Genomic DNA, 24,111 nt, shown 5'->3' on the forward strand with positions numbered 1-24,111 from the left:
GTAATATTTCTTTTAGACTATTGTGAACTTATAGTCTAGTTCATTAATAAAATGGGAGCAGCCTTCCTTTACCAGCAATGCAATAGGAAGTAAATGTGTGCGCTTCTGGAGCTATGTCATTGTACATAAGAGTTTTAATCAAGTTGTTTTTAAGCCAGTGCTAAGTTGGTCTAACTGTTATTGGATCATCTGTTGTCAATGATTTTACTGTTTGCAATGTGAGCGTAAGTAATCAAGATTTGGCAGGGTTTTTTAGTCTCTGAAAAAGATGCATATTGCAGTGTATCAAAAAAGTCAGCTAGGGCACTTATACACAGGAGAGGAGCGTGCTTCAGCATGCTGGAAATTGGAACAGACTCAATCAAGTCTGCTGGAGGACGGAAATTGATGTGCTCTGGCAGCTTTGCGTGTCATGTGTATCAGTGGGGCAGCACGTCTCTGCGCTGAGAAAATGGCGGTGGTACATTTTGAAATAAAACACATTTGGGCTTTAGTTCAAAATGTCCCACTGCCATTTTCTCAGTGCAGGGACATACTGCCCCAGCTGATGCATGTGACACATGGGTGTTTTTAATTAGCGTGACTTGCTAATTAAAAGCAACTGGCTCCACGTCAGGAACACATGTAAAAATGCCCTTAGTGCCTTTGTTCAAGTAGGTCTAGCTGATTAGTAAGTTACCATGAATTCCCTCCAGTCTTAGTTTATTTCTTCTGGTATTGCATTTGTTGATCATTTTTAGTGCAATCATAAGCATTTGTCACTCTCTTGTATCTGAGTATCACTTTGATCTTAAGTACCCTACTAGATGGCTTAGTTTCTTTGACTGTTAGATGTGCAGACAAAGGTGGTTTTGCGCATGTTTTTAATGCAGGAGAATATAATAGTAAGTCTGACTTGCCACAGAAGCAATGTTAAAATGAAAGTAACTACACTTTGCAGTTCTGCTTTCCTCCCTGCTAACATGGCAACAATAGCCATGTTAACTGTGCAGTAGTAACTACTGTCAGTCCTGGTCCTCACCATGATACAGGGGTTGTTGATAGGAAAGGCTAGCCAACAAGTTCTGTGGCACAGGAAGGGAGTTTTTGGTGACAGGATAATGAGAGGAGTGAATGGTTAAAGTCTCTGTTAGGTGCCTTTGTAAGAGAAATTACTTGAAAAACTTAAATGCAAGAGAAGTTGGAATAAGGATAGGGTTGGTCTCCACAGGGGTTAGGTGAAGTGGTTTGTATACCTGCTGGAGTATTTGGTGGAAAAAATTGGAATAAAAGCAGTAAGGTATAAGAAATTGGACCTAAGGAAGGAACAGCCACACTAGCATTTGCTGTTTCTAACATGAGGGCTCCATGCTGGCAGCAGGGAGAGCTGCTGGTAAGGGCCTCCTTTCATTATAGTTGGAGCCAAAATGAAATTACCAGTTTTAGGAACATGAGTAACTCAATTTACTGCCTACATCAATGATGTAAAAGTGGAAGCTATTTATCTTCAAAGTGGCATTAACAAGATGCATAAGTAACAATGAACATAACTTACGATCTTTCACTCTTGAAAGATGTATGGTCATCTTTGCATACTATCTTGTAGCTTGGTTTGTGATCCTTTTGTTTTTTGGCTAAATTGCACTGTAATCTCATCAGAACCAAAATTTGCCACTTTCATGTTTGTGAACATCTATGCACGCCTTTTTAAGAAATTCTGTATAAGGAATTCTGCAAGGTGAAGATACACTTGCATAACATTGTGTAATGATGACAAATTCTATTCCTTTTCTAGAGCATACTCTGGGTGGGGATGAGGGAGGAAACACCTGTAAAACAAGAACAATAGATGTCTGATGAACAGGAAGCTGATTTCTAATTATCCCAGCAGACAGGGTGTGAGAAATGTGTACTGGCTGTATTTTGAATTTATTTTGCCCAGAACTTAGATAAATGTGAATCATAAGTAGATATAATGCACCCTTTGTTCTACTGTTTTTAGAAATGCAGGAGTTTTCTGCATTAGTTGAAATTCATAGGTTTAATTTGTCATTTTCCCAAATTAAATATTATAGGACAGTTTCATGGAAATTTTCTTTGCCCTGTGCTGTGCACATTTTTGTCAGATATGTGGAGAAGTTTGAGAGAGTCCAGAGGAGAGCCATATCCATGATCAGAGGGCAGAAAAACAGGCCTTATGCTGAGAGGCTGAGAGCTACAGGACTCTTCAGCCTGGAAAAACGCAGGCTCATGGGGGCTGCCTATATGTATATAAGGGGTATACATCAGGATCTGGGGGAACGCCTGTTCACCAGAGTGCCCCATGAAATGACAAGGTCACATGATCACAAACTTCTCCAAGATTGTTTCAGGCTGGACATAAGGAAGAACTTCTTTACAGTCCGAAACCCCAAGGCTTGGAACAGACTGCCGCCGGAGGTGGTGCAAGCACCTACTCTGGATTCCTTAAGTCAATTGGATGTTTATCTTGCTGGGATCCTGTGACCCCAGCTGACTTCCTGCCCCGGGGGCAGGGGACTAGACTCCATCTTCCAAAGTCCTTTCCAGCCCTAATGTCTATGAAATCTGTGGAATATTTTAAGAAGAACCTTATCAGAAACAAGATTAGAAAGTAAAGTTAGGTGTGACTTAACTTTTTCATATCCTCAAAGTCTTTAATAAGAGACCACTAAATAACTTGTCTTAGCTTGCTGATGTAAAAACCTGATTTTATATTTAAGTCAGCTGAAATTACAACTGCTCAATACTTCTAAAATCATACTTGACCCTTGTAAAAGCTACTTAACATGTTTATGACTTCCACTAGCAAAAGCAAGAAAGTTCAGGATTTGTCCTGCTGCACTGTGCTGAATTCAGTGTCTCATGGTTCGATAAGTAAGGACTCCTTGAAGATATACCAGAACACTCCACGTGTCTTGTGTTGCTTCAATAACACAAGGCAACCATGAATCTAGTGTATTTGTATAGGAAGCCTGGATAGTTAGCTTTATTTCATTAGTTGTTAAAATGTGAGTGTTTATTTTGGGAGTACTGAGATATAGATCACAACTTATCTTGAAGAACACCCACTGTGTTTATTTGTACACATGGAGTAGGCTGATATTTTTGTGTCTTTGTGTGACCTTCTGTCCCTGACACAAGCATTTATTTTAGTCCTGCTGCTAATTCCTGCAATAATGCTGAAGTTCATTTATCGTCTTCATTTATGTTTATATTATCATACACGGTGATGTTAATAAGGAGCATATCAAATGACACCTCTTTCTTTAGACATCAGTACCACAGATTGAAGGTGTCTTCTGGTTTGTTTGCAGTTTAATTCAGGAAAAATAGTTACTGTGACATTCTTAAATGGGTATAGTTTCAAATGAAGCTATAGTTAGGGTAGTTCTGTGCTTGCTGTTCTTCCTACTGTTAACACGGCACTCCCAGAGGAGCCCCTGGGACTTTCTAAACCCTGGATGTTGGAACCCTGTCCAAATGTGGAGTAATTGCGTTAAAAAGTTAATTTGGGCTTGAGCAAGACTTTGATTCTGAATTAAACATCTAAGTTGCATATAGCTTCTGCCCATGAATACTGGGAAGAAATCTTTCCCTTCTTACTCTATTAAACTCATAGTAAAGGTGCTACTAAGATCATCAACTGCCTGAATAAAATCAAAGTTTCCTAAACTTGCAATAAAACCAGAACAAAACAGTAAAATGACATTACTTTAGCGCGGATGAAAAAGCATGTACAGTGCAGTACAGACAACAGTCAAAATTGTCTTCTGTAATGGTGTGCTCAGATACTGGTCACAAACAGGAGGGAATGGGCTTGGGTACATATCCAGGGACAACCAAAGGAAAGTCATCAGCTCTCTGAAGAAACCCCTAGAGTTGGGTAATGGCAGCACTGGTTTCCTTTCTGTGATTTAAATGAGTTTGACAGAAGAGAGAATAGACTTCAGGCCCCTCTATTTCAAATTCTTCATGTGACACATTTGTCCATCACCACGAGTTGATTCCTGCCTATGAGACAGAAACAGAACCAGTGGATGGTGACTGCAGACATGCCAGTTATATCTCTTAAGGCTTGTTTGCCCTCAAGGACTATGCCATTTCAAGGTTAAATGATATAGCTAATCTGTTAATCACTGAAGCAAGAACTGATGGTGACTGTCAAAAGCTGTGGGTCAGCATGACCTAAATAGCAGAATTGTAGAAATGACCAAGATGGACTACCCATTTAGATTAGATTTCAAATGAAACCTTGAATTAAATGTGGAACCTTCTCACAGTATCACTGGTAACGAGGCTTATATGAAGTGGAAGCCCATTCCCTTTTCGTTTCCCTAAAAAGATCAGAACGGTAATTTCCAAAGCCTCCAGCTTCAGAAACCTTTTGTCAGATGAGGATGAGAACTCTGAAAATGGGCAGGTCCCCTCCCTCATTTAAGTAAAACAACCTAATAATGATGACATGCTTTGAAGTTGGCAGAGGAAGGAAATGTGGATATACCTTCTAAAACTCCAGAATACTGTAGAATTGAAAAGTTGTGGTAGAGTTCAACTAAAATACCTTTAATCTGTCTCGCGTGAAGCTTTGTCTTTGTTTTGAAGAACCATTTATTTGTTTCCAACAAATTTATCAAGTAGATGCTTATGACAATATAAAAATTATAGCTTTCAAGAATTAATATTCATGCTTCCAGACCTCTCGGGTAGCACCGCTGATAGTTACTGGAGTGTTTGTATAATAGCAGATACCAAAGGTGGTGATGCAGGAGTACAATGTATGGTTATGGATAGAATTAAGGATATTTATATTTTTAATCTACGTATATCTTGTCCACTTTTTATATGTTGAAGCTATTTAGTTGTTTTGTATGTTTTACTGATTTTCATTATAATTTGAATCTGTAACATAGTAGAGGTTGGGATTTTAAACCCTAAATTCAGGGAGTAAAAATAACTAAAACCTGTTTTTTAAGTATCTAAATATTTTCACTTCATTTGTTAGGTGGTTGTGGATACAGCGCAGATTGAAAATAAAGAAGCATATGCTCCTCAGATTAGTTTAGAAGGATCCAGAATTGTTGTGCAAGTTCCATCAACGTGGTAAATAAATATCTTGTACTTTGATAATGTGGCATAATTTAAGCTTGATTTATGTTTTTATATAGAGATTTGATGATGTTCAGGTGTAACATCTCTGTAGGCTTCTTGATCAAAGGATAGATGTTGCTCTTGCTGTAAGACTGACCTATAGCTGCATCTAGAAGTTTTTTGCATTTACCCTGTATTTTGGAGACAATGAAGGGAGGCAAATCTGTCAGCTAGAAAACTGAAGAGGTTTGAAAAAAGAATAGATGTAAAAAATTAAACAGATGAAGAGGGAAAAATACCCCCCTCTACAAAAGACCTTCAGTGCATTAACTGCTAAGTCACTGTACCTGAGCAGGGGAGACGCTTCATGAAGGTTCAGCATGAGATATCCCTCATTCTTGGATGGAAGATGAGGGAAGGCCCTCATTCAGAGGGTCTTTAGAGTAACCGTCTCTTTCAGCAGGAAGAAAAAAGTAACAAATCCTTCTTGTCCAACAGAATTCTGGTTGGAAATGAGTGACTTACTGAGGCTTTCTTGAAAGTTTTTGGTGGCCCCACAGTAGTGTTAGACTGTGGACCTAAAGGATTTCTTACTTTTGTTTAGCAGCTAGACTGCCAGGACAGACCTGCATTTTAAGTAAAGATGTTATCCAGCAAAGACTACATATTTTCAGGTACCTCCTTCTCCAAAGTTCCCAATATTGTGGACTTCTTGAAGACAAGGCAGCTTATGATTCTCAGTATTCAGTAGAGTTGGTGATTCTGAGTCTTCAATGGAGGCAACCTGTCCATATTGGTACAATTATGGCATGTCCTAAAGTGGTGTGAATCAATGGTTCCTTTCCCTAGAAGAAGACAAACTCCTTAATTCCTCCATTTCATAAATTGGCATTTCTGGCATTGTGATTTGCCTGTTGTATACATTGTTCTACTTGTAAAGGGGTCTAAAAGAGTGGAGTATTTGAGTTGTAACTCAAAATCATTGGGGGAGCTCCCCCTACTGACAAATGCTGATACAGCCTGGTCATTTCAGTCTTGTAGAGATGCTAATCTAATATTTGACAAAATCCAGATGTTAATGTGTCACTTTATTCACTCTGGCTCCTTGCCAGACAAATCTGATGATAGTTAAAACTTTTTACTTCTCCCTTCCTGGTGAAAGCAATGGTTCCTCCTCAAAACCCTTTGAAAAATAAATTAATTAGGATTTTATATTAGCTCAATTCTGTACACATTCTGAATGCTGCTTGGTTTCTCCAAGTGGGGGAAAAATCCTTCCCTGCTTCCAGGACATGTGCAAGGACTCTGGATTTAATTAAGTGGGTAGCTGCCTTTCTCCGTGGCATAGTTCAGACTGGATTATCAAGATAAACAACAATCTCCTTAGATTTTGTTTGCCCAGTTCATCAAAATTTTAGATTTTTTTTTCTTTTAAAGATGGTGGAATTATTTGGAATTTTCCATGTTTGTAGGTGTCTGAAAGAAGATCCAGCCACAATGTCATTATTACAGAGGAGTTTGGATCCAGAAAAGACTTTGGGACTGGTAGATGTGCTCTATACTGCTGTGTTTGACATTAACAGGTGGAAAGAAGGAAGGTAAATTTCCTGTTTGTCCTCTTCTCTATCCATAATAAAAAGCCTGATTTATTTGGAAGACTGCAATTCAATATGGTACTGCAAAAATTAGTATAGCGTCTGTTCATCATGGAGAATAAGTGCTAGTCTTGAGGCAGTGCATAGCTCTAGAAAATGAGGACAGTATAGGCAGCCTGTAGGTCAGTGAAAAGATGCTGTAGATTCTCTAAACTTTGGTATAACATTTTCTTATGTAAAGAAACAAATGTGCCTACTAGCCTATTACAGTCATTGGATATACTATGAGATTTGCAGTGAAACAGTTGCATGTAGTGGTATAGGCTAGGGATTGATTGGCTAAGTAGCAGCTCTGCAGAAAAGGACCTGTGGTTACAGTGTACAATAAAATGAATATGAGTCAATAGTTGCGAAAAAGGCTAACAGCATACTGGGCGGCATTACTACGTGTTGCTAGCAGATCGAGGGAAATGATTATTCCCCTGTATTTGGCACTGATGAGGACACTTCTGGAGTACTGTGTCCAGTTGTGGGGCCCCCCACTGCAGAAAGAATGAAGACAAATGTAGAAAGAGTTCGGAGGAGGACAAGAAAAATGCTTAGAGGGCTGGGGCACATGACTTGTGGGGGAGGGTGTTGGGCTTATTTAGTCTGAGGAAGAGAAGACTGAGGGAGGACTTAATAACAGCCTTAAACTACCTGAAGGTGGTTCCAGAGATAATGGAGCTAGACTGTTCTTTTGTTATGTGCCATCACTGAGGAGCAATAGTCTCAAGTTGCAGCAAGAGAAGTTTTGGTTAGATATTAGGAAAAACTTTCTCACTAGGAGGGTAGTAAAGCACTGGAACAAGTTACCCAGAGAGGTGTTGGAATCTGCATCCTTGGAGGTTTTTAAGATCTGGCTAGACAAAGCTTTGCTTGGGGTGATATGGTTGGGGGTGGTCCTCCTTTGAGCAGGGGGTTGGACTAGATGAGCTCCTGAGGTCTCTTCCAACCCTAATTTTCTATGATTCTGTGATTTCAGAGCACTGTTAAAATATTGGCAGGAGTGGGGGAAATATGAATGCACAAAGACTTTGACACTCTAGCCATACAAAGCCTTTAAGTCAACTAGACTATTTTATTTTTAAATTGGCTAGTTAGGCAGCACCATTATTGTAACAGGAAATACTTTGTCTTGTCAAGGTTTTCATAGAAAACTTTGTGGACCTTAACCCACTAGCCATAACAGCCCAGTTATTCAGTTCCCAGTGCACCACAGATTGAAGCTGTAGACATTAGGAAATAATGGGATATAATGTAAGGATAGATAACCCACGGCATTCCCACTTCTAAGCAGCTAGGGACCAAACACACCAGAGGCCACACCAGCAGGAGCTGTGTGACTACAGGTTGTTCCACAGGTTGTTCCAGGGCAAGCTACAGGCCCCCTGGGCCATGTGATGTGTGGATGTCCCTGCTCCCACCACTGCACCAGAACCCAATCCCCGCCCCTTCTCCCCACCCTGCACTTTTCATCTTCAAGGCATCCACTCTCCTCTCACTAGTACTTGATATTGATACACCCGTGCCAATGGCCCTTGCCCTACTACTGCATTGTATGCTTGCACAGGCCCTCCTTCCCTTTACTGCTACACCATGTGCCTGTGTCCCCTTCTGCACCATGTACCTGTATGGCTCACCTTCACCGACCTCAGCTATGCTGTGTTGCACTGCCCTGCCCCTGGAGCAGGGGCAGGCAGCAGAAGCCAAAAGAGGGAGGTGGAACCAAGAGACTCTGGCTATTGTTGCAGCTGGAGCATGGTAGGGAGCACTAGCCAGGCAGGAGCTCAGGGGAGTGTAGTGTAACTCCTTGTGGGCTGCAAGCAGCCTATGTACCACCAGTCGAACAGCTCTGACTTAACCCAGAGGTTTGAAATAGGTTTTGTTTTTTGCAACAGGGAACAAGCTTTGCCTTGTATTCAGATCCAATTGCAGCGGGAGATCTCAGACTTTGCGAATCAAGTTGACATGCCATCAGGAAATGGAAGCAAATCATCAGGAGGCCTGCAAAAGACTTTTTCAAAACTGACTTCACGGTTTACAAAGAAAACTTCCTGCGCCAGTTCAAGTAACAGTGGAAGTTATTCTATTCCCAGTACGCCTTCCAAAAATGTCTTTACAGGTAGCAACTCAGAGGAGAAAGTGAAAATGCCCAGTCACATGGACACACGGTTACAAAGCATTTTGAACATTGGTAATTTCCCCAGGACAATAGATACATTACAGCCACCTCAGAGCACAAGTAGTCAGACAGTTAATGGATTTCTTGTTGAAAGACATGATCATTTTTTCAAAGCAGATGATAGCAAGGATGACAAAGGTATGAATTTACCCACTGACCAGGAAATGCAGGATGTTATAGACTTCCTGTCTCGTTTTAATATGGGCAGATCGCAGCAGACTTCTCCATTGGTGAAAAGAAGGAACTCTGTTGCTTCTTCTCCAGCAACAGAACAAAAATCAGGAGCTGTTCAGCAGCAACTGCAGTCTGTGTCTCATGCGTCTCTGCATCCATCGCAGCAAGGGTTGTCACAGCAACAGCAGTCTCAAAAGCAGCAGCAACAACAACAGATGCAGTACTACCAACATCTGCTCCAACCTATTGGACCACAGCAACAGCGTGTACCTGGCAAGTGGCTAAGTAATACTTCACAACAGCCAGCACAGGCTGTTGGGGCTGGATTGTCTCATATTAACCAATGGAACAATCACGGCTTTTCGGATTTGAGCTCTGATTTGTACAGCTTGGGTCTTGTGAGCACCTATATGGACAATATGATGTCAGAGATGTTAGGACAGAAACCTCAAGGACCGAGAAATAACACGTGGCCAAACCGTGACCAAAGTGATGGAGTCTTTGGGATGCTGGGAGAAATTCTGCCTTTTGACCCTGCAGGTGTGTGCTATTTTCCTTTAATTGCATGTTATTTATATGAGCTTTTTAAAAACAAGTTAAGAATGTGGTTAAATGTTTCTGTTTAATAACAGAGTGCTACTGCTTCCGGTGTCTTTTCTCAGTAGATATTGAGAATTTACAAATGTAGACAGGCCTGCTTTTCTGGGGCAGGTGAACTGAGTCATAGAGTTCAAGAGACATCCAGGAAGTCATGGGCATGGGAGTAGAGCCCTTATTTGTAGCCTCAGTTTAATTGGTCCTTAAACCTATACAATGTGATAACCTTGTTGCTCAGAAATGTAGATACCATCCCTCCTAATTTCACACTACCCTGTAGCACTTCCTAACTTCCTGACATCTCTGTGTGTTTTGCTTCTCTTTCCCTTGTACATCATATTCTGCTGGTTGGCTGCTTCCCTGCCCCGGCCATGCTTTTCTGCTGCCTAGCTCTACTTTTCCTTTGGCTCTTGTGGAGATATGGTGCCTGGTTGTTTGTCCCATTTCTCTCCTGTTGGTAACGTGCTCCCTAAAAGTTGTCCTCCATTACCAACATCTGCTCCCATGTTCTGTCATAGTGGCTTATTGCAAAGACAACTATAGTGGCTCTTAATTTCCAGGTGCTTGCATGGGCCTCTCAGTTCCTCTTTACACTGGAAAGCCTGGAAACCTAGGGAAGCAAGCCAGTTCCATAATCCAGCTGCTCATGAACCACCAGTGAATTGTAAAGTTAGAGGGATTACTGTTGAACAGGAAACAAGATCATATTTGTAGCCACTCCTGAGAGCAACCATCTGAGAACGTAAATTAACTCTAGTGACTGAACTACATTTGACAAAACCAAGCACTGAAACCTAGTTAAAGGTGACTCGCATGTAAGTAAGTAAGTATATTTACTTACATATATACACACTTACACTTAATAACTGCATAGTTTCTGTAATATATATACACACATACATGTACATACAAGTATGCATATCTAGATCTGGCGCTTCCCTGTAAAATTATATAGATATAGATACAGATATGCATGCTTGTTGCAGAAATTATGCAGTTATTAATTGCTTGGAGGGAGATGGCAGAGGAACCTTCTTTTCAAACCATTAATTGTTTCCCACTTCGTTTGCACATCAGGACCATAAAGATTTTCTAACAACCAGCCCCTTATTTTATACTATACTTTATATATAGCTACTTTGTCCTCTCAGCAAGCTTTATAACCTAGGACAAGCCCTGCCCCACTGGGTTTATTCTAAAGATGGTCAGTATTCTTCGATATACCTAACTTAGCAAAAGATTACTCCGCGCTGGTCCGGTCCTGCAGGGACCAAACCAGGAAAGCCAAGGCTGCAACTGAACTCCAACTAGCTTCAGGCATCAAGGACAACAAAAAGTCCTTTTTCAGATAAGTGGGGAGCCGGAGGAAAAGCAAGGGCAATGTTGGACCCCTGCTAAACCAGATGGGGCAACTGACAACTGATGCCCAGGAAAAAGCCAACCTATTAAATAGGTACTTTGCGTCAGTCTTTCATCAGTCCCATGGGGCGCCCATGCCTGCTATGGGACAGGGAGATCCCCTACCCTCCATCAATGCTGACCTCGTGAAGGAACACCTTGAGACGCTGGATACCTTCAAGTCAGCCGGCCCTGACAATCTGCACCCCAGGGTACTCAAGGAGCTGGCGAGCGTCATAGCCCAGCCCCTGGCACGGATCTTTGAAAACTCCTGGCGCTCTGGTGTAGTGCCCGAAGACTGGAAGAAGGCCAGTGTGGTGCTGATCTTCAAGAAAGGGAGGAGAGTGGATCCGGCTAACTACAGGCCCATTAGCCTGACTTCTATCCTGGGGAAGATCTTAGAAAAGTTTATTAAGGAGGCCATCCTTGAGGGACTGGCCCAGGCTAACATCCTAAGGGACAGCCAGCACAGGTTTGTTGCGGGTAGGTCTTGTTTGACCAATTTCATTTCCTTCTATGACCAGGTGACCTATCACCTGGACAAGGGAGAAGAGATTGATGTCATATATCTTGACTTCAAAAAAGCTTTTGATCTGGTATCCCATGATCACCTCTTGGCCAAACTGCCCAGTTGTGGCCTTGGCTCCACCACGATCCGCTGGCTGGGAAATTGGCTTCATGGTTGGACCCAGAGGGTTGTGATTGATGGTAGTCACTCATCATGGTGCCCTGTGACCAGTGGGGTCCCTCAAGGCTCTGTCCTGGGACCCATACTGTTCAACATCTTCATTAACGATGTGGATATTGGAGTCAGGAGTGGACTGGCCAAGTTCGCCGATGACACCAAACTTTGGGGCAAAGCATCCACGCCAGAAGATAGGCAGGTGATCCAGGCTGACCTGGACAAGCTCAGCAAATGGGCAGATGAGAACCTGATGGTGTTTAACACCGAAAAATGCAAGGTTCTCCACCTTGGGAGGAAAAACCTGCAGCACCCTTATAGGCTCGGCAGTGCTACGTTGGTTAGCTCTACAGAAGAAAGAGACTTGAGGGTCATCATTGACCACAAGATGAACATGAGCCTCCAATGCAATGCTGCGGCTAGTAAAGCGACCAAAATGCTGGCGTGCATCCATAGATGCTTCTCGAGCAAATCCCGGGACGTCATTCTCCCCTTGTACTCGGCCTTGGTGAGGCCGCAGCTGGAGTACTGCGTCCAGTTTTGGGTTCCACAATTCAAAAAGGATGTGGAGAAGCTTGAGAGAGTCCAGGGGGGAGCCATGCGCATGATCAGAGGTCAGGAAAACAGATCTTACGATGACAGGCTGAGAGCCACGGGACTCTTTAGCCTGGAAAAGCGCAGGCTCAGGGGTGATCTGATGGCCACCTATAAGTTTATCAGGGGTGACCACCAGGAAATGGGGGAACATCTGTTCACCAGAGCGCCCCAAGGGATGACGAGGTCGAACGGTCACAAACTCCTGCAAGACCGTTTCAGGCTGGACATAAGGAAGAATTTCTTTACTGTCCAAGCCCCCAAGGTCTGGAACAGTATGCCAGCAGAGGTGGTTCAAGCACCTACATTGAACACCTTCAAGAGTAAATTGGATGCTTATCTTGCTGGGATCCTATGACCCCAGCTGACTTCCTGCCCTTTGGGCAGGGGGCTGGACTCGATGATCTCCCGAGGTCCCTTCCAGCCCTAATGTCTATGAAATCTATGAAATTTATGAAATTGTAAAGACAAATAGAAATTCAGCCAAATTAGATTGTGTTCCCTGTTTATTTGAGTTTTACTAGGCAGGTTCCTACTAAGGATTATCACCTGCTTTGACAAAGCATGGCATGATGCTTTCCAGTAGTGTTGCTAGACTGATTTATATGTACATGTAGGAGAAAAATAGAATGGGAAGTAGAAATGCTATTCTTGGTGCATGCAGAAGCTCTTCATCAATGCAAAAAATTCTAAATAATGATTTCTTGTTGCATTATAAAAACATGCATCAATTTTATCTCTGTCAGGAACATGACTAACCTTTCTTCTTTTAAGTTTGCTAAACAAGAAGGGCTTCCAAAGGAGAGTGGTGCTCTAAAGAGATGGTATTTCCTACTATTAAGAAGTCATAGTATTAGTTTATTTACAGCTTTTGCCAAAGCAAAACAATAAAAATATATATAATAAAATACCGTATTTACTCTAATATAAGGTAAGTTTTTTTCCCCTCAGACAGTATGGGGGGGGAAGTCCCTCATCTTGCATTTGCCTACAGGGAAACCTTATTAAATACACTGTCTGTCGTTACACTGCTGCCAAAAGCAGCATATGCTCAGTACTGTAAACCAACTATTACATTCATTAAAGTCAACACTGAGCATGACTATAAAGCCCATAGTGGGCACAAATACTAATGGGGACCTTTTTGGCCCTTAAAAATGGGTGGGTGTTCCCTCCATGGGGAACTGGCAACAGTCCTGAAGGTACTGCAATACTAAGCCAGCACTGAGGAGGGCAGAGCCAATCCTGACACCTTCCCCTTGGTGCCATCAGTGCTTGATCTTTACCAGAAGGCCAAGATGCTGATGGGAACCTAGCACGAGGATGGGTTAATACAGCCCATTTCCATAGGTTATGTGATAGCACCCACTGAGCTCAGTCCCCCTTAGAGCTGACCCTTTTCAAGTCATTGTGAGCTACTACATTGAATACATTTGATCTGTGGGGTCACCATGCCTTGATATGCTGTTGACTCTTAGGGCCCAGCCCAGTGAACTATATGGTTCATCTTTTGTCTTTGGATCTAGAAGCCTTTTGGCTTCCAGGTGATCTGTTTGGGGCTCCATTTGGACTGATAACATGTATAGTATGTACTAAAGTCAGTACAAAAGTGCTGCTTAAAAGTGTGTTTAAGGAGTATGCATGCTAAAACTTGCAGCAGTTTCAAAAATGGTAAAATACCTCAATTCTGGATGAATTAAGTCTATGGGTATCCACAGTAATTTGTGTATATGCAAATTACTCAAAGCATGCTTATTTCAAAGTCAGTGTTTTCAGATTTGCCCCTCACTTACATGTGTTCAGGGAGAGAAGAAGGGTCTGAGAGTAAGGGGGGTGGGAAAGGGGCTACATTGGGCAGAAGTTGGGGGAGCAGAAGGCAAGGAGGCACCTGACTCTCCTCTCCACTTGATTTATCTTCCCTGCTGTAGCTGTGGGAAGGGGCCAAATTCACGGCAAACCTCCAATAATTAGTTTCAATACCTGGAAAATTAGAACAAATTTATAATTTTTCCATATCTAGAACCTATTTACTTGTGGCTCATCCTGTATTCAAGGTTGTCTTATTAGTGTAAATAATGTAACGTTTACACAACTGATAGTTTTGCTAAATACATGTAGCTTTGTATTGTTTTGGCAGAAGCTGTAAATGAACCTGCTAGTACTGCTACTTATGAAAAAAGAAACAGAATTCTCCAAGACCAGTATTTCTCTGCATTAAAATGACAAGAGACATTACTGGTACCGTCCAGAAGTTATTTAATTTAAAAACTAAAAGAAACACCAATCAAATTTGGTTTCTCAACTAAAGGGATACGGTCTACTTAAAAATGGTTAAAAATATACTTGAAAAGACTTTTTGCAGTTGAGACGGTTAAAATCTTCCCATGAACTTTAAAAGGATGTTTTATCCTTTGTGACATGTGAAACCCAAGCATTACTGTACTGTGTGCATGGAAGAAGTAAAACTGACTTTCTCTGTGTGCTAAAATAAATTCAGAAAACAATTGAAGAAGAAGAAAAACTTCTAAAAACTCATTGTTTTAATAAATTGGTATGTAAATAAGATCTACATGGCATAGAACCCAAGACCGGAAGAACTGGGATTATTTAGGCTGGAGGAGAAGAGAACGCACAGCAATTTGATAAGTCATCAAATACCCAAAAAAAGGCTGTTATAAAGAGGATGGTAATTAACTGTTCTCTTTGTCTCCAAGGACAGGACAAGAAGTAGTAGGCTTAAAGTACAACAAGGGAAATTGATGTTGGATGTTAGGAAAAACTTTTATGTATGAGGATAGCTAAGCATTGGAACAGATTACCTAGGGAGGTTAAATAAATATTTGGCTCTAATGGTTTTGCTAGGAATGTTCCTGCCTTGAGTACAGTTTGGACTAGATGACCTCCTGAGGTCCTTCCAGCCCAGTTTATCCTGTGATTTTAGTTAGAGATGACTTATTATGACTGACTTGCCCTTTAACAATTTGTAATAAATGACTGACTTTAAAATGGAAAATCTGGTTTCTTCTTAACATGCAAGTTCTGAGGAGAGGAACCCTTCATGCTTTGACTAGTGCAGTAGATAAAGGAGAGAGTGGTTTTGAAATTTGTTTTAAAGCATACTTTAGAACGGTCAACAAATTCTGTTACTGATGTGCATTCCTGGACGGTCAGTTTTGAAAGTGAACTTGATGATTTTTCCCATATTCTTGAAACAGCCTGAAAAGAGAGAATGTTTCAAATAAAATAATTAAGAGACTTCTAAAAGTTGACTGGTAGCTTTGGTCAGTCCAGTCAATGAGGATGATACAGGTTTCAATGTGGTCTGCCGCATAGAGGAAGAGCATGATGCTATTGAAAGGGATGTTGATGCCTTCAGGCCTTCTGATTTTGTTTTTGTAGATGTGAAGGAATAATGCAAAGAGCTCCTTACTCAGTAAAGAACTGTTCTTATCCAGTAAAATGGTCTTTTTAGTTGTAAAGCATGCCATTTAATTGCACTAGCAATTCACTTGAAATGATGTTGTAATATTCCACCAGTAAGTGATATTTGCAGAGGAAAATCACTACTGTGGGCACTCCACAGTAAAACGGAGGGCTGCTCTTTGCCATCTCCTCTGCCCCCTACTGCACAGACCCAGGTATTTCCGAGGAGAGTAACAACATTGTCACTTGTTTCCACAGTAGCCCTAGGAGTTCACCAGCAAATGTCTTCCTCCCATATAACTGAGGGATTTTTCTTTAAATAATTCACATCAGCTTGGTATGATTTAACTGAGTTAGGGTGTTTATATCCAACAAGACAGAATAAATAGAATAGAATTCTCTTCCTTCAGCATGTGAAATAGGAAGAGTTTTCTTCATCCAGCTCAGTACTGAAAAACACAAACACCAAAAGAAAATTGTCATACTTTCTGCGCACCTGGACCAATGCTCTCTGCAGATGTTCCCTCTTTACCCCTGGGAGCAGATGGAGATCCAGTAATTCCACTTCTCAGTCTGTAAGGCAACAGTTCTTAAAACTAGGAACGTCCTGTGAAGCTAGCCAGACAAGAGCTTGCCTACAGACTGACATGAAATGAGAGAGAAGACAGCAGTCTTGGAAGTCTGTCTGATTTATATTGGCCTCTAATAGTTCTTTCAAACAGGTTATTTGCTGTGTAGCACTCAGAACTTAAATTAAATTGGGACCTACGTGCTGGAAAACATTTTACACTGCATGTGTTAATCATGGTAAAGCATTTTGAAACGGTAAAGCACTGTCCAAATTATCGTTTTCAGTAGGTGTAAATATGTGGAGAACAACACAGATAAGGCTGTGAGGCCTTGGGAGAGGTTTCGTAGTTGGTAGGGTTGGAAGGGATCTTCACAGATCTTTCAAGGAAGTGTTCAGTTTTTTATATTATTACGGCTAAACAGCTACAAAAACTTCTAATTGTCCAGCCTGGAAATCTGTTTGCCTACTTCTTGAGGGAGGACACCTGAACCCTGCTATGGCTTTAGGAACTGTAGCTGGAATCCTGTATAGCAGTCCAGCCCAGCAGTTTGCTTGAATCCCATATATTTAGTTTGGGTTTGTGTTTATCCTCTGTAATTTTGCAGCTAATGAGGGACTGATGAAGGGGAGCTGCCAGTTCATAACCAGGTGAGGTTGGTAGCAAAAAAAAAAAAAAAAAGATTCCAGTACAACCCTTTAGCACAAAGCGAAGTACAACAAATAGTGAATTGGAGACCAGAGGAAATCTGTTATGAAAGCCTATTGACTCTCTTTTTTTTTCTTCTTCTTATACAGTGTATCTAGATATTGTGTACCTATTCATCAAGAAGTCACTTTTCATTTATCTAGTTATTTGATACTGTTTGTTGCTTCAGCAAGTATTTATCTGCTGCTGACTGGCATTTATTACTGGTGTTTGTTTTTCTATTTTGCTGGGGTAGACAGCCAAGCTTAAAGGATTAAATAAAGGATAATTACAGTAGAAATAGCTGAATGTCAGCAACTGACTGTCAGACTACTTCCTTTTTTTTTTTTTTTATTATTATTATTATTCAGTTGGCTCCGACCCAGAGTTTGCCCGTTATGTAGCTGGGGTCAGCCAAGCTATGCAACAGAAAAGGCAAGCACAGCACGTTCGTCGCCCAAGCAACACGCGTAGCAACTGGCTTCTTCCTGATGATCCTCACAGAACCTGGCCTTTTCCTGAGTATTTCACAGAAGGGTAAGAGAAATCATACTGGTGGCATCCTATCGATGTCTGGCACGTTTTACCAGAGCCCTAACAACTTCCATAATGTCCCTGCATAAAACACAGGTTGAACCTGGCATAAGAGTTCTTTAAATTACTAGGCATAAATTATTAGCTGTCTGTTTTACATTCCAGTAACTGTCCACATAATACATTCTCATTTCTACATGTCCCTTGCTCGGTGCTTTGACTAGATCCTTTATTGCCTTAGCAACTTCCATAGGATGTGTCTAGCCTTATCTATCCTCATGGCCCTCCATGCCAATGTGGGTCTCTATAAAGGCCAGTTTGTCCAGCCTCAGAAATGATCTAGTTGTTATTTTTCAAACCCTTTGCCAACCCAGAAAAAGTGGTGACAAGTTTTTATCCCTTGTCTATTCTTTGTTTACCAGTAGTCCACAAGTTTTGGGTGAGCAATGAGCTGCCACGAGCCCCGCACTTTCATTGATGCCATAGGCAATCCCACTTTGGCCCACTACAAATGCCGAGCTGCTTGTGTGCTCTTCAGTTACCAGAGCTGAATCAGCCCAGTCTTTGTGGCACAGGGAGGAGGTAGTACTGCTTGGAAGATGGCCTTCCTTCTGATGGCCCAACTCCAGCTTTCGATGACCATCCAAGGTGCTGTTTTGCCATGGGTAAAAGCTCAAATACCTGACAGCTGCTTTATCTGTTGGTTATACAAACTAAGGATGATGATAAATTTTAGTCCTTTCTCCTGGTTAAGTGCCTCAACTCTGGGTCTGACCCAGTCGAAAGCCTTTGAGCAGTATCATATAGCTTTCAGTACTGGGAGTCAGTATGTTGCACCTACTTGCAGACCCTGATCCATCTGTAGAGGGAGATGAAAAAATCAGAAATAAACAGGAAAACTGTCGTCGTCATCATCATCATCACCATGTCACAAAATGAAAATAGTAGTTCCTCTTGATCCAGGAAGGATCTGCATGAGGGAGAAAAGACCTCTGAGATCCCTCAGCGCAGATCAGCAATAGAGTGGAACCAAGAGTTTTAGCTCCAGCACTACCATCGAACTGTAAGACTTACACAGGGCCAAGGATTTCTGTGGAAGCTTGAAGCGATTCGGTAGCATCCAGTACTGAGATGCATAGGTCAGAGTACAGGAGGTAGAAAGAGCACCCTGCCAGGAAGCCATTCGGGGAATTCAATTCACTAGTCTCAGCTGGCTGAAGGGTTGATGTTGTAACCCTCCTTTATGATAATTAAACTATTTGGTGAACAAATAGCTCTACAGCTGTAGAGCTCTACAGCCGTGCCCAGCCCAGTCAAAGTAGACTGCACCTTCCATAGCTCGTTTTGCAGACCTTTTGGCACCAAAATGTTTTCCAGCACTAGAGGCTGAACATTGCTGTCAGCATTTCCTCCAGGACCAGTAATGCTTTAAGAAGTCAGTTTCTCCTAGGAGCAGATCCCATAGAGAGAATTCCCCAACATGTCAGAGAAAAGGGATTCTACAGCAGCTACTTCCTAGTATAAGAAAGGCGATTGTTAGCCAGTCTGGGACCTAAGAGAGCTCACTGTGTTTGCAAGCCCAATTCAAGAGGGCAAGGATTTTTGTGGGTGATATCTTCATCCTGATTTTATTACAGCCCTGCAGTTTGTCCAGTAAAAGATATTGTCAACGATAGTGCTCGCCTCACACAATTTGTGAACCATCACAACTACATCATTAACACTGTTGATACAAGGCAGTCATTCTGGTGGCAGTAATATCCTCCCTATATCAAGGAAACTGGTTTGTTATCCTTTGGCCAACAGGCTGCATACCCTCATGTCACAATAAGATGTTCCCACAAAAAGTACTTGATTTGTGGTAGGTTGGGACCGCTATCAATTCAGGGTCCTGCTGCTCAGTTTATAAACAGCTGTAAAAATTTTTCATCAGTTTCCTGTCAGAAGTGGGCACCCATACACAAAAGCAAGTGATAGCATACCTCAACAACTGACTTGAGACTGAATTAGGTTTCAGACAACCTACAAAGGTCTGCGGATCTATTTATCCATCGTAGTTGATTGGGGCTCCTTTCAATCATAAGAAACTGACCTTGGCGCCCATCCAGACTTATCCAGTATTGTGAGGGTTTGCCTGGATTACATTTGCAAGGACTATGGTCCTACAGGACTGCTTTCAAACACTGAGGGAACTCATCCTATTGATTGAGAAATGTCCATCAATAAGTGAGGATTGTCTATGCACATGGTCCCCTGCACCCTTTTGATGCCACAGGATCCCATGCAGACATGTCTATGTGCAAATTCTTTCCTGGGGAAGAGACCCACTGGATCACTTGGTTATGAACCCAGGCTGAACCTCATAGATAACAGGTTATAACAACCTTTCCATAAGTTTGGTTGGAGCTAATCTGGCCACAGTCTTGGCCTTTCTCCCATCAATCGGGATGGTATGTGTTCTCCCTCAGTTTCCTTAAGGGCTTGTCTAGGGCTTTCCCTCAGACCAGTCTTGCAGCAGAACTTAACTCTGATTCTCATGTTCCTAATAAAATCACTGTTTGAAATGATGACAATAAGATGTCAGTTGCTTCTCTCCATAAGAACTTTCATGGCTGCAATTCCATCAGTAATGAATGTGTGAAATCATAAAACTTAAAGTAATACCTTTTAGCCAGATAAAGTAACTCTAAGAACCCATCCCATGTCCCTGCCCAAAATCAGAATTTCATTTGGGGCAGTAGGTTAACAAACTGGTACTCTTCTCAAATCCTTTGTCCTCCTGTGCCAGGGCTTTGCTATGTTTTCTATATGTGAAGGAGTCACTATCTTTACATAAACGCTGTTCACTGTTCAGAAAGTCTCTCTGGCTGTTAGTATCTATAGCTGAGAGATCTAAAACCACAGTGATCTCATCTAAGAGATTATCTAAATGGATATTGGGCTGTGTAAATTTATGCTCCAAGACCACCACGGTAAACCCAGCACATTCCACCAGAGTCCTGTCAGCTTCCATTGTGTCCCTGCCCGGTATTTCATAGAATCACAGAAAGTGAGGCTTGGAAGGGACCTCAAGAGGTCATCTGGTTCAGCTCCCTGCTCAAAGAGGACAATCCCCAACTAGATCATGGCAGCCAAGGCTTTGTCTAGCCAGGTCTTAAAAACTTAACTGATATCCATAACTGATATCTTCTTGTTGCTAACTGCAGCTCCATTCATATTTTTTATCACAGAGTCATAGAAGAGCATAGGGCTAGAAGGGACCTCAGCAGGTTTTCTAGTCAAGCCCCTTGCTCAAGACAGGATCATCCCTAACTAAATTGCCTCAGCCAAGCATCAGTCACACCTGCTCTTAAACTTCCAAGCATGCTGATTTTACAACCTCTCTAGGTAGTCTCTTCCAATGCTTAACCACCTTCATAGTGAGAAAGGTCTTCCCTGAAGCCTATATGTCCTCTAGTGCAGTTCAAGATCATTGCTTTTTAGTCTCATCTCCTACAGTAGAAAAGAATTTACAGACTGTCAGAGAGGGACCGTCTTCTCTTCTCTAGACTAGACAGCCATCCACCAGTCTGTATTATATGCAGTTATTCCATCCTAAGTGTAGGACTTTGCACTTGTCCATGTTGGATTTCATCCAGTTGATTTCAGACCATTTCTCCAGTTTATCCAGCTCATTCTGAGTTCTAGACATATCCTCCAGAGTGCCTGCAATTCCACCAAAGTTGGTGTTAAGTTAGCGAAGTATTAGGTTACTGCAGAAGACTAATGCAGATGCTGTGCTTGGCAGAATGGTCCTCCGATCAGTATTAACCTAGAAGAACTCTGAAAAAAGGTGAAATTTTTTTTATTTTTTTTTAAAGTTCTGTCTGGGACAGTAGTCAAAACTGGTTTACATCACTTGAGACTGTTTCCTCAAAACAAACGTTTTCAAACAGGGTCAAAATCTTTTTTTTTTTCCTGTCATCATTGGGCACTGACAGCAATTGTATTGCATCAAAATACAATCCAATTCTTGCTGTCAAAGCCAGCAAAGTAGTAAAATTAAAGTAGCACTGTAAAACTCTGTGAAGAGTTTGTTAGAGATGTTGAAAACAAATTGGAAGAAAAAATTAAGTATTTTTGCAAGGACCAAAAAGGAACAGGGGATGATTTATTTTATAAGCTCCACTTGTGCCTCATGTCACGAACCCTCTGCGAAATGATGTACCTAACGCTGTGAAGGCTGTCCTTACTCATGTGAGAAGCTTGGAAATACTTCCAAAACAACCGTTTTGCCAAAGGTCATGTTAACAGCTGTAAGGGATCCAAATGCAAGAAGAAACGGTGATATCCCTTGAATCTTTATTTAAAAATTGTAGATGAACACGAGCAACATTTAGGACAACACAGTTGCAATCAATATCAACATACAGCTGTACAGAGGTCATGCACCTGTATCAGGAACTGAAACCAAGGGCAGTTGCTCAATTGATCTCAGACCCAGCAAGCCACAAGTGCAAATGTAATGCACAATAAAGTAGCCACTGATGTGCAACAAAGATCAGAAACCATATGCCAAGCTAATCGGGTCTAAATGCAATGATTGTGTGACCCCATCTCACTTGTTAGCTTACACCTTTCATCCACGGTACATGAGGGTGAAGTAAAGTGCAGAATGAAAAGCTGCTGCTCAACAGTGGTTTTTGCAAAAAAAAAAAAAAAAAATCAACTTTTTGCCCTTGATCATTTTAATCTTGACATAAGATGTGACAGGTTTACAATAACAAATCATTCAGAATCTTTACTGTTATATCTTAAAGGCTGGATAGCCATGGTGATAACTGACATTTTAAAGTTAGCTCAAATGTATCCCCTCGCTGTTACTTTTTACACAGTTAGGGTTTTAGTCTCGACTTCCCAACATTTAGCATGAAGCAAATCTTTTAACAGTTGGTGGTATGTATTTCAGAAATGAATACTAATTTCTTGTTTTCTTCTCACAGCGATGTAACAAACAGCTGGTCTGGTACTCAAGGAGACTCTGCCAGTTCAAGTGACGAGACCTCCTCAGCTAACGGAGACAGTCTCTTTTCCATGTTCTCAGGGCCAGACCTTATTGCTGCAGTCAAGCAGAGAAGGTAAACTGTGATGTACAAATGCCATTTCCAGATCACCTTAACCCTAACTTTATACAACTGGCTAGACAAAGAGGTTCTCATTGTGTGAAGTATTCAGTGAGGTTGATTGAGACAACCATGCGAGTTGGAAGGTGTTAGCCACATAGGATACTCCCTTGGGTCCACTGAACAAATCTTTACACCAGTGACCCTCACATCTGCTTCTCTAATTAATCTCTTTATTCAGTCCAGAATATTTTTATCACCTCCTTTGTCTGTCTTCTTTTAATGCACCTATTTTTCTCACTGCACCCACATGCAACACTCTTTTCACTTCCCTAGTAATATGACCAAGTTTCAATTTTTTTTTTTTTCTAGGATGCCTTATTTTCAACTCATTGAAGAGATTGTTGTCTAGCTAGGCTAATCTCCTGTTGCACTTCTCATTCTAAGTATTAATACTTTTCCAAGTTCCCCAACTAGTAGCTTTTATAAAAAAAACACTGTTTCATAAATATTCTTTTGTTTCATTGCTGGGCAAAAAGCACTCCAGTTAAATATAATCAAAGCTACTGAATGTACAGTGTAAGTTGTTTGATCCTGTAGTCATAGTGATCTTTAAAGAACTGTTTCTAGTAATAGTAGCTGAAAATGTTTTAAAGAACACAGTCGCTTTTTAAAATGATCAACTACAGTCAATGTCTTAACTGTTTTGTAGAAAACACAGTAGTGGTGAGCAGGAACCCAGCACACTGCCATCACCACCTCTTCTTTCTGCAGTAGATGACCGTAATCAGGTAAACTGAAAACTGCTTTTTGTATATGCTAACTAGGGTTATTTAGCAAGAGAACCCAACTTCATATATCCCTGAAGACTGCTGATCAGACTTTAGCTTGTTTTTGTTGTCCTGAACTGAATTAACACTACTTTGCATGAGTGGGGATTAAGTTTCAACAAAACTGCTAAGCTTGTATTAAAACCTTTTATAAAAAATGACTTTTGCCCTGTTGCTCATGTAAACAAAAATAAAAACAATATTGCATATTAGCCTAACTAGAAATGTGTTCATCACCTCAAGCTGTAGTGCTCTGCTGATAGGCTTGCCCAAACTGTTCCACGATGTAAGGAGAACTGAGACATATTTCTCGCATGTTTCCCAGCAGTGCTCTTCTTTTCCCCTTGCTTTCTGTATTTTAACGGGACAAAGCAGGGATAAAGATGGGGCTATTGGGGTGCTAAAATAAACAAACCAGAAGAGCACAGAGATGCAGACTACCAAGCAGTTTTTTGGATTTTTTTAAATGACAAATTTAAAACCAGAGTCTTGGGTCAGACTGTGGGGTAAGCAGCTATATTCAAAGGTTAATTTTATTAAAGCTCTTCAACCTATGTCCAGAGAAAGGCCTACATAGCCATGTGGTTTAGGTCGCTAGTCATTTTTACTAATTT

The 24,111-nt window shown here is 41.3% G+C and overlaps 1 protein-coding gene across 2 annotated transcripts in view; it reads left to right on the forward strand.

Moving 5' to 3' along the window:
• GARRE1 (granule associated Rac and RHOG effector 1) overlaps positions 1–24,111 on the forward strand; it is a 105,159-nt gene that overhangs the window by 79,260 nt on the left and 1,788 nt on the right. For both annotated transcript variants that reach the window (XM_090063030.1, XM_090063032.1), the window contains exons 8-13: positions 5,003–5,100; positions 6,561–6,686; positions 8,624–9,621; positions 17,403–17,568; positions 22,548–22,682; positions 23,380–23,458. In XM_090063030.1, the coding sequence (XP_089919156.1) occupies positions 5,003–5,100; positions 6,561–6,686; positions 8,624–9,621; positions 17,403–17,568; positions 22,548–22,682; positions 23,380–23,458 (1,602 nt within the window). The remainder of the gene's footprint in view (positions 1–5,002; positions 5,101–6,560; positions 6,687–8,623; positions 9,622–17,402; positions 17,569–22,547; positions 22,683–23,379; positions 23,459–24,111) is intronic.

This window comes from Crocodylus siamensis, chromosome 9 (assembly GCF_052110815.1).
Source record: "Crocodylus siamensis isolate JL-2025a chromosome 9, ASM5211081v1, whole genome shotgun sequence".
Taxonomy (NCBI): Eukaryota; Metazoa; Chordata; order Crocodylia; family Crocodylidae; genus Crocodylus; species Crocodylus siamensis.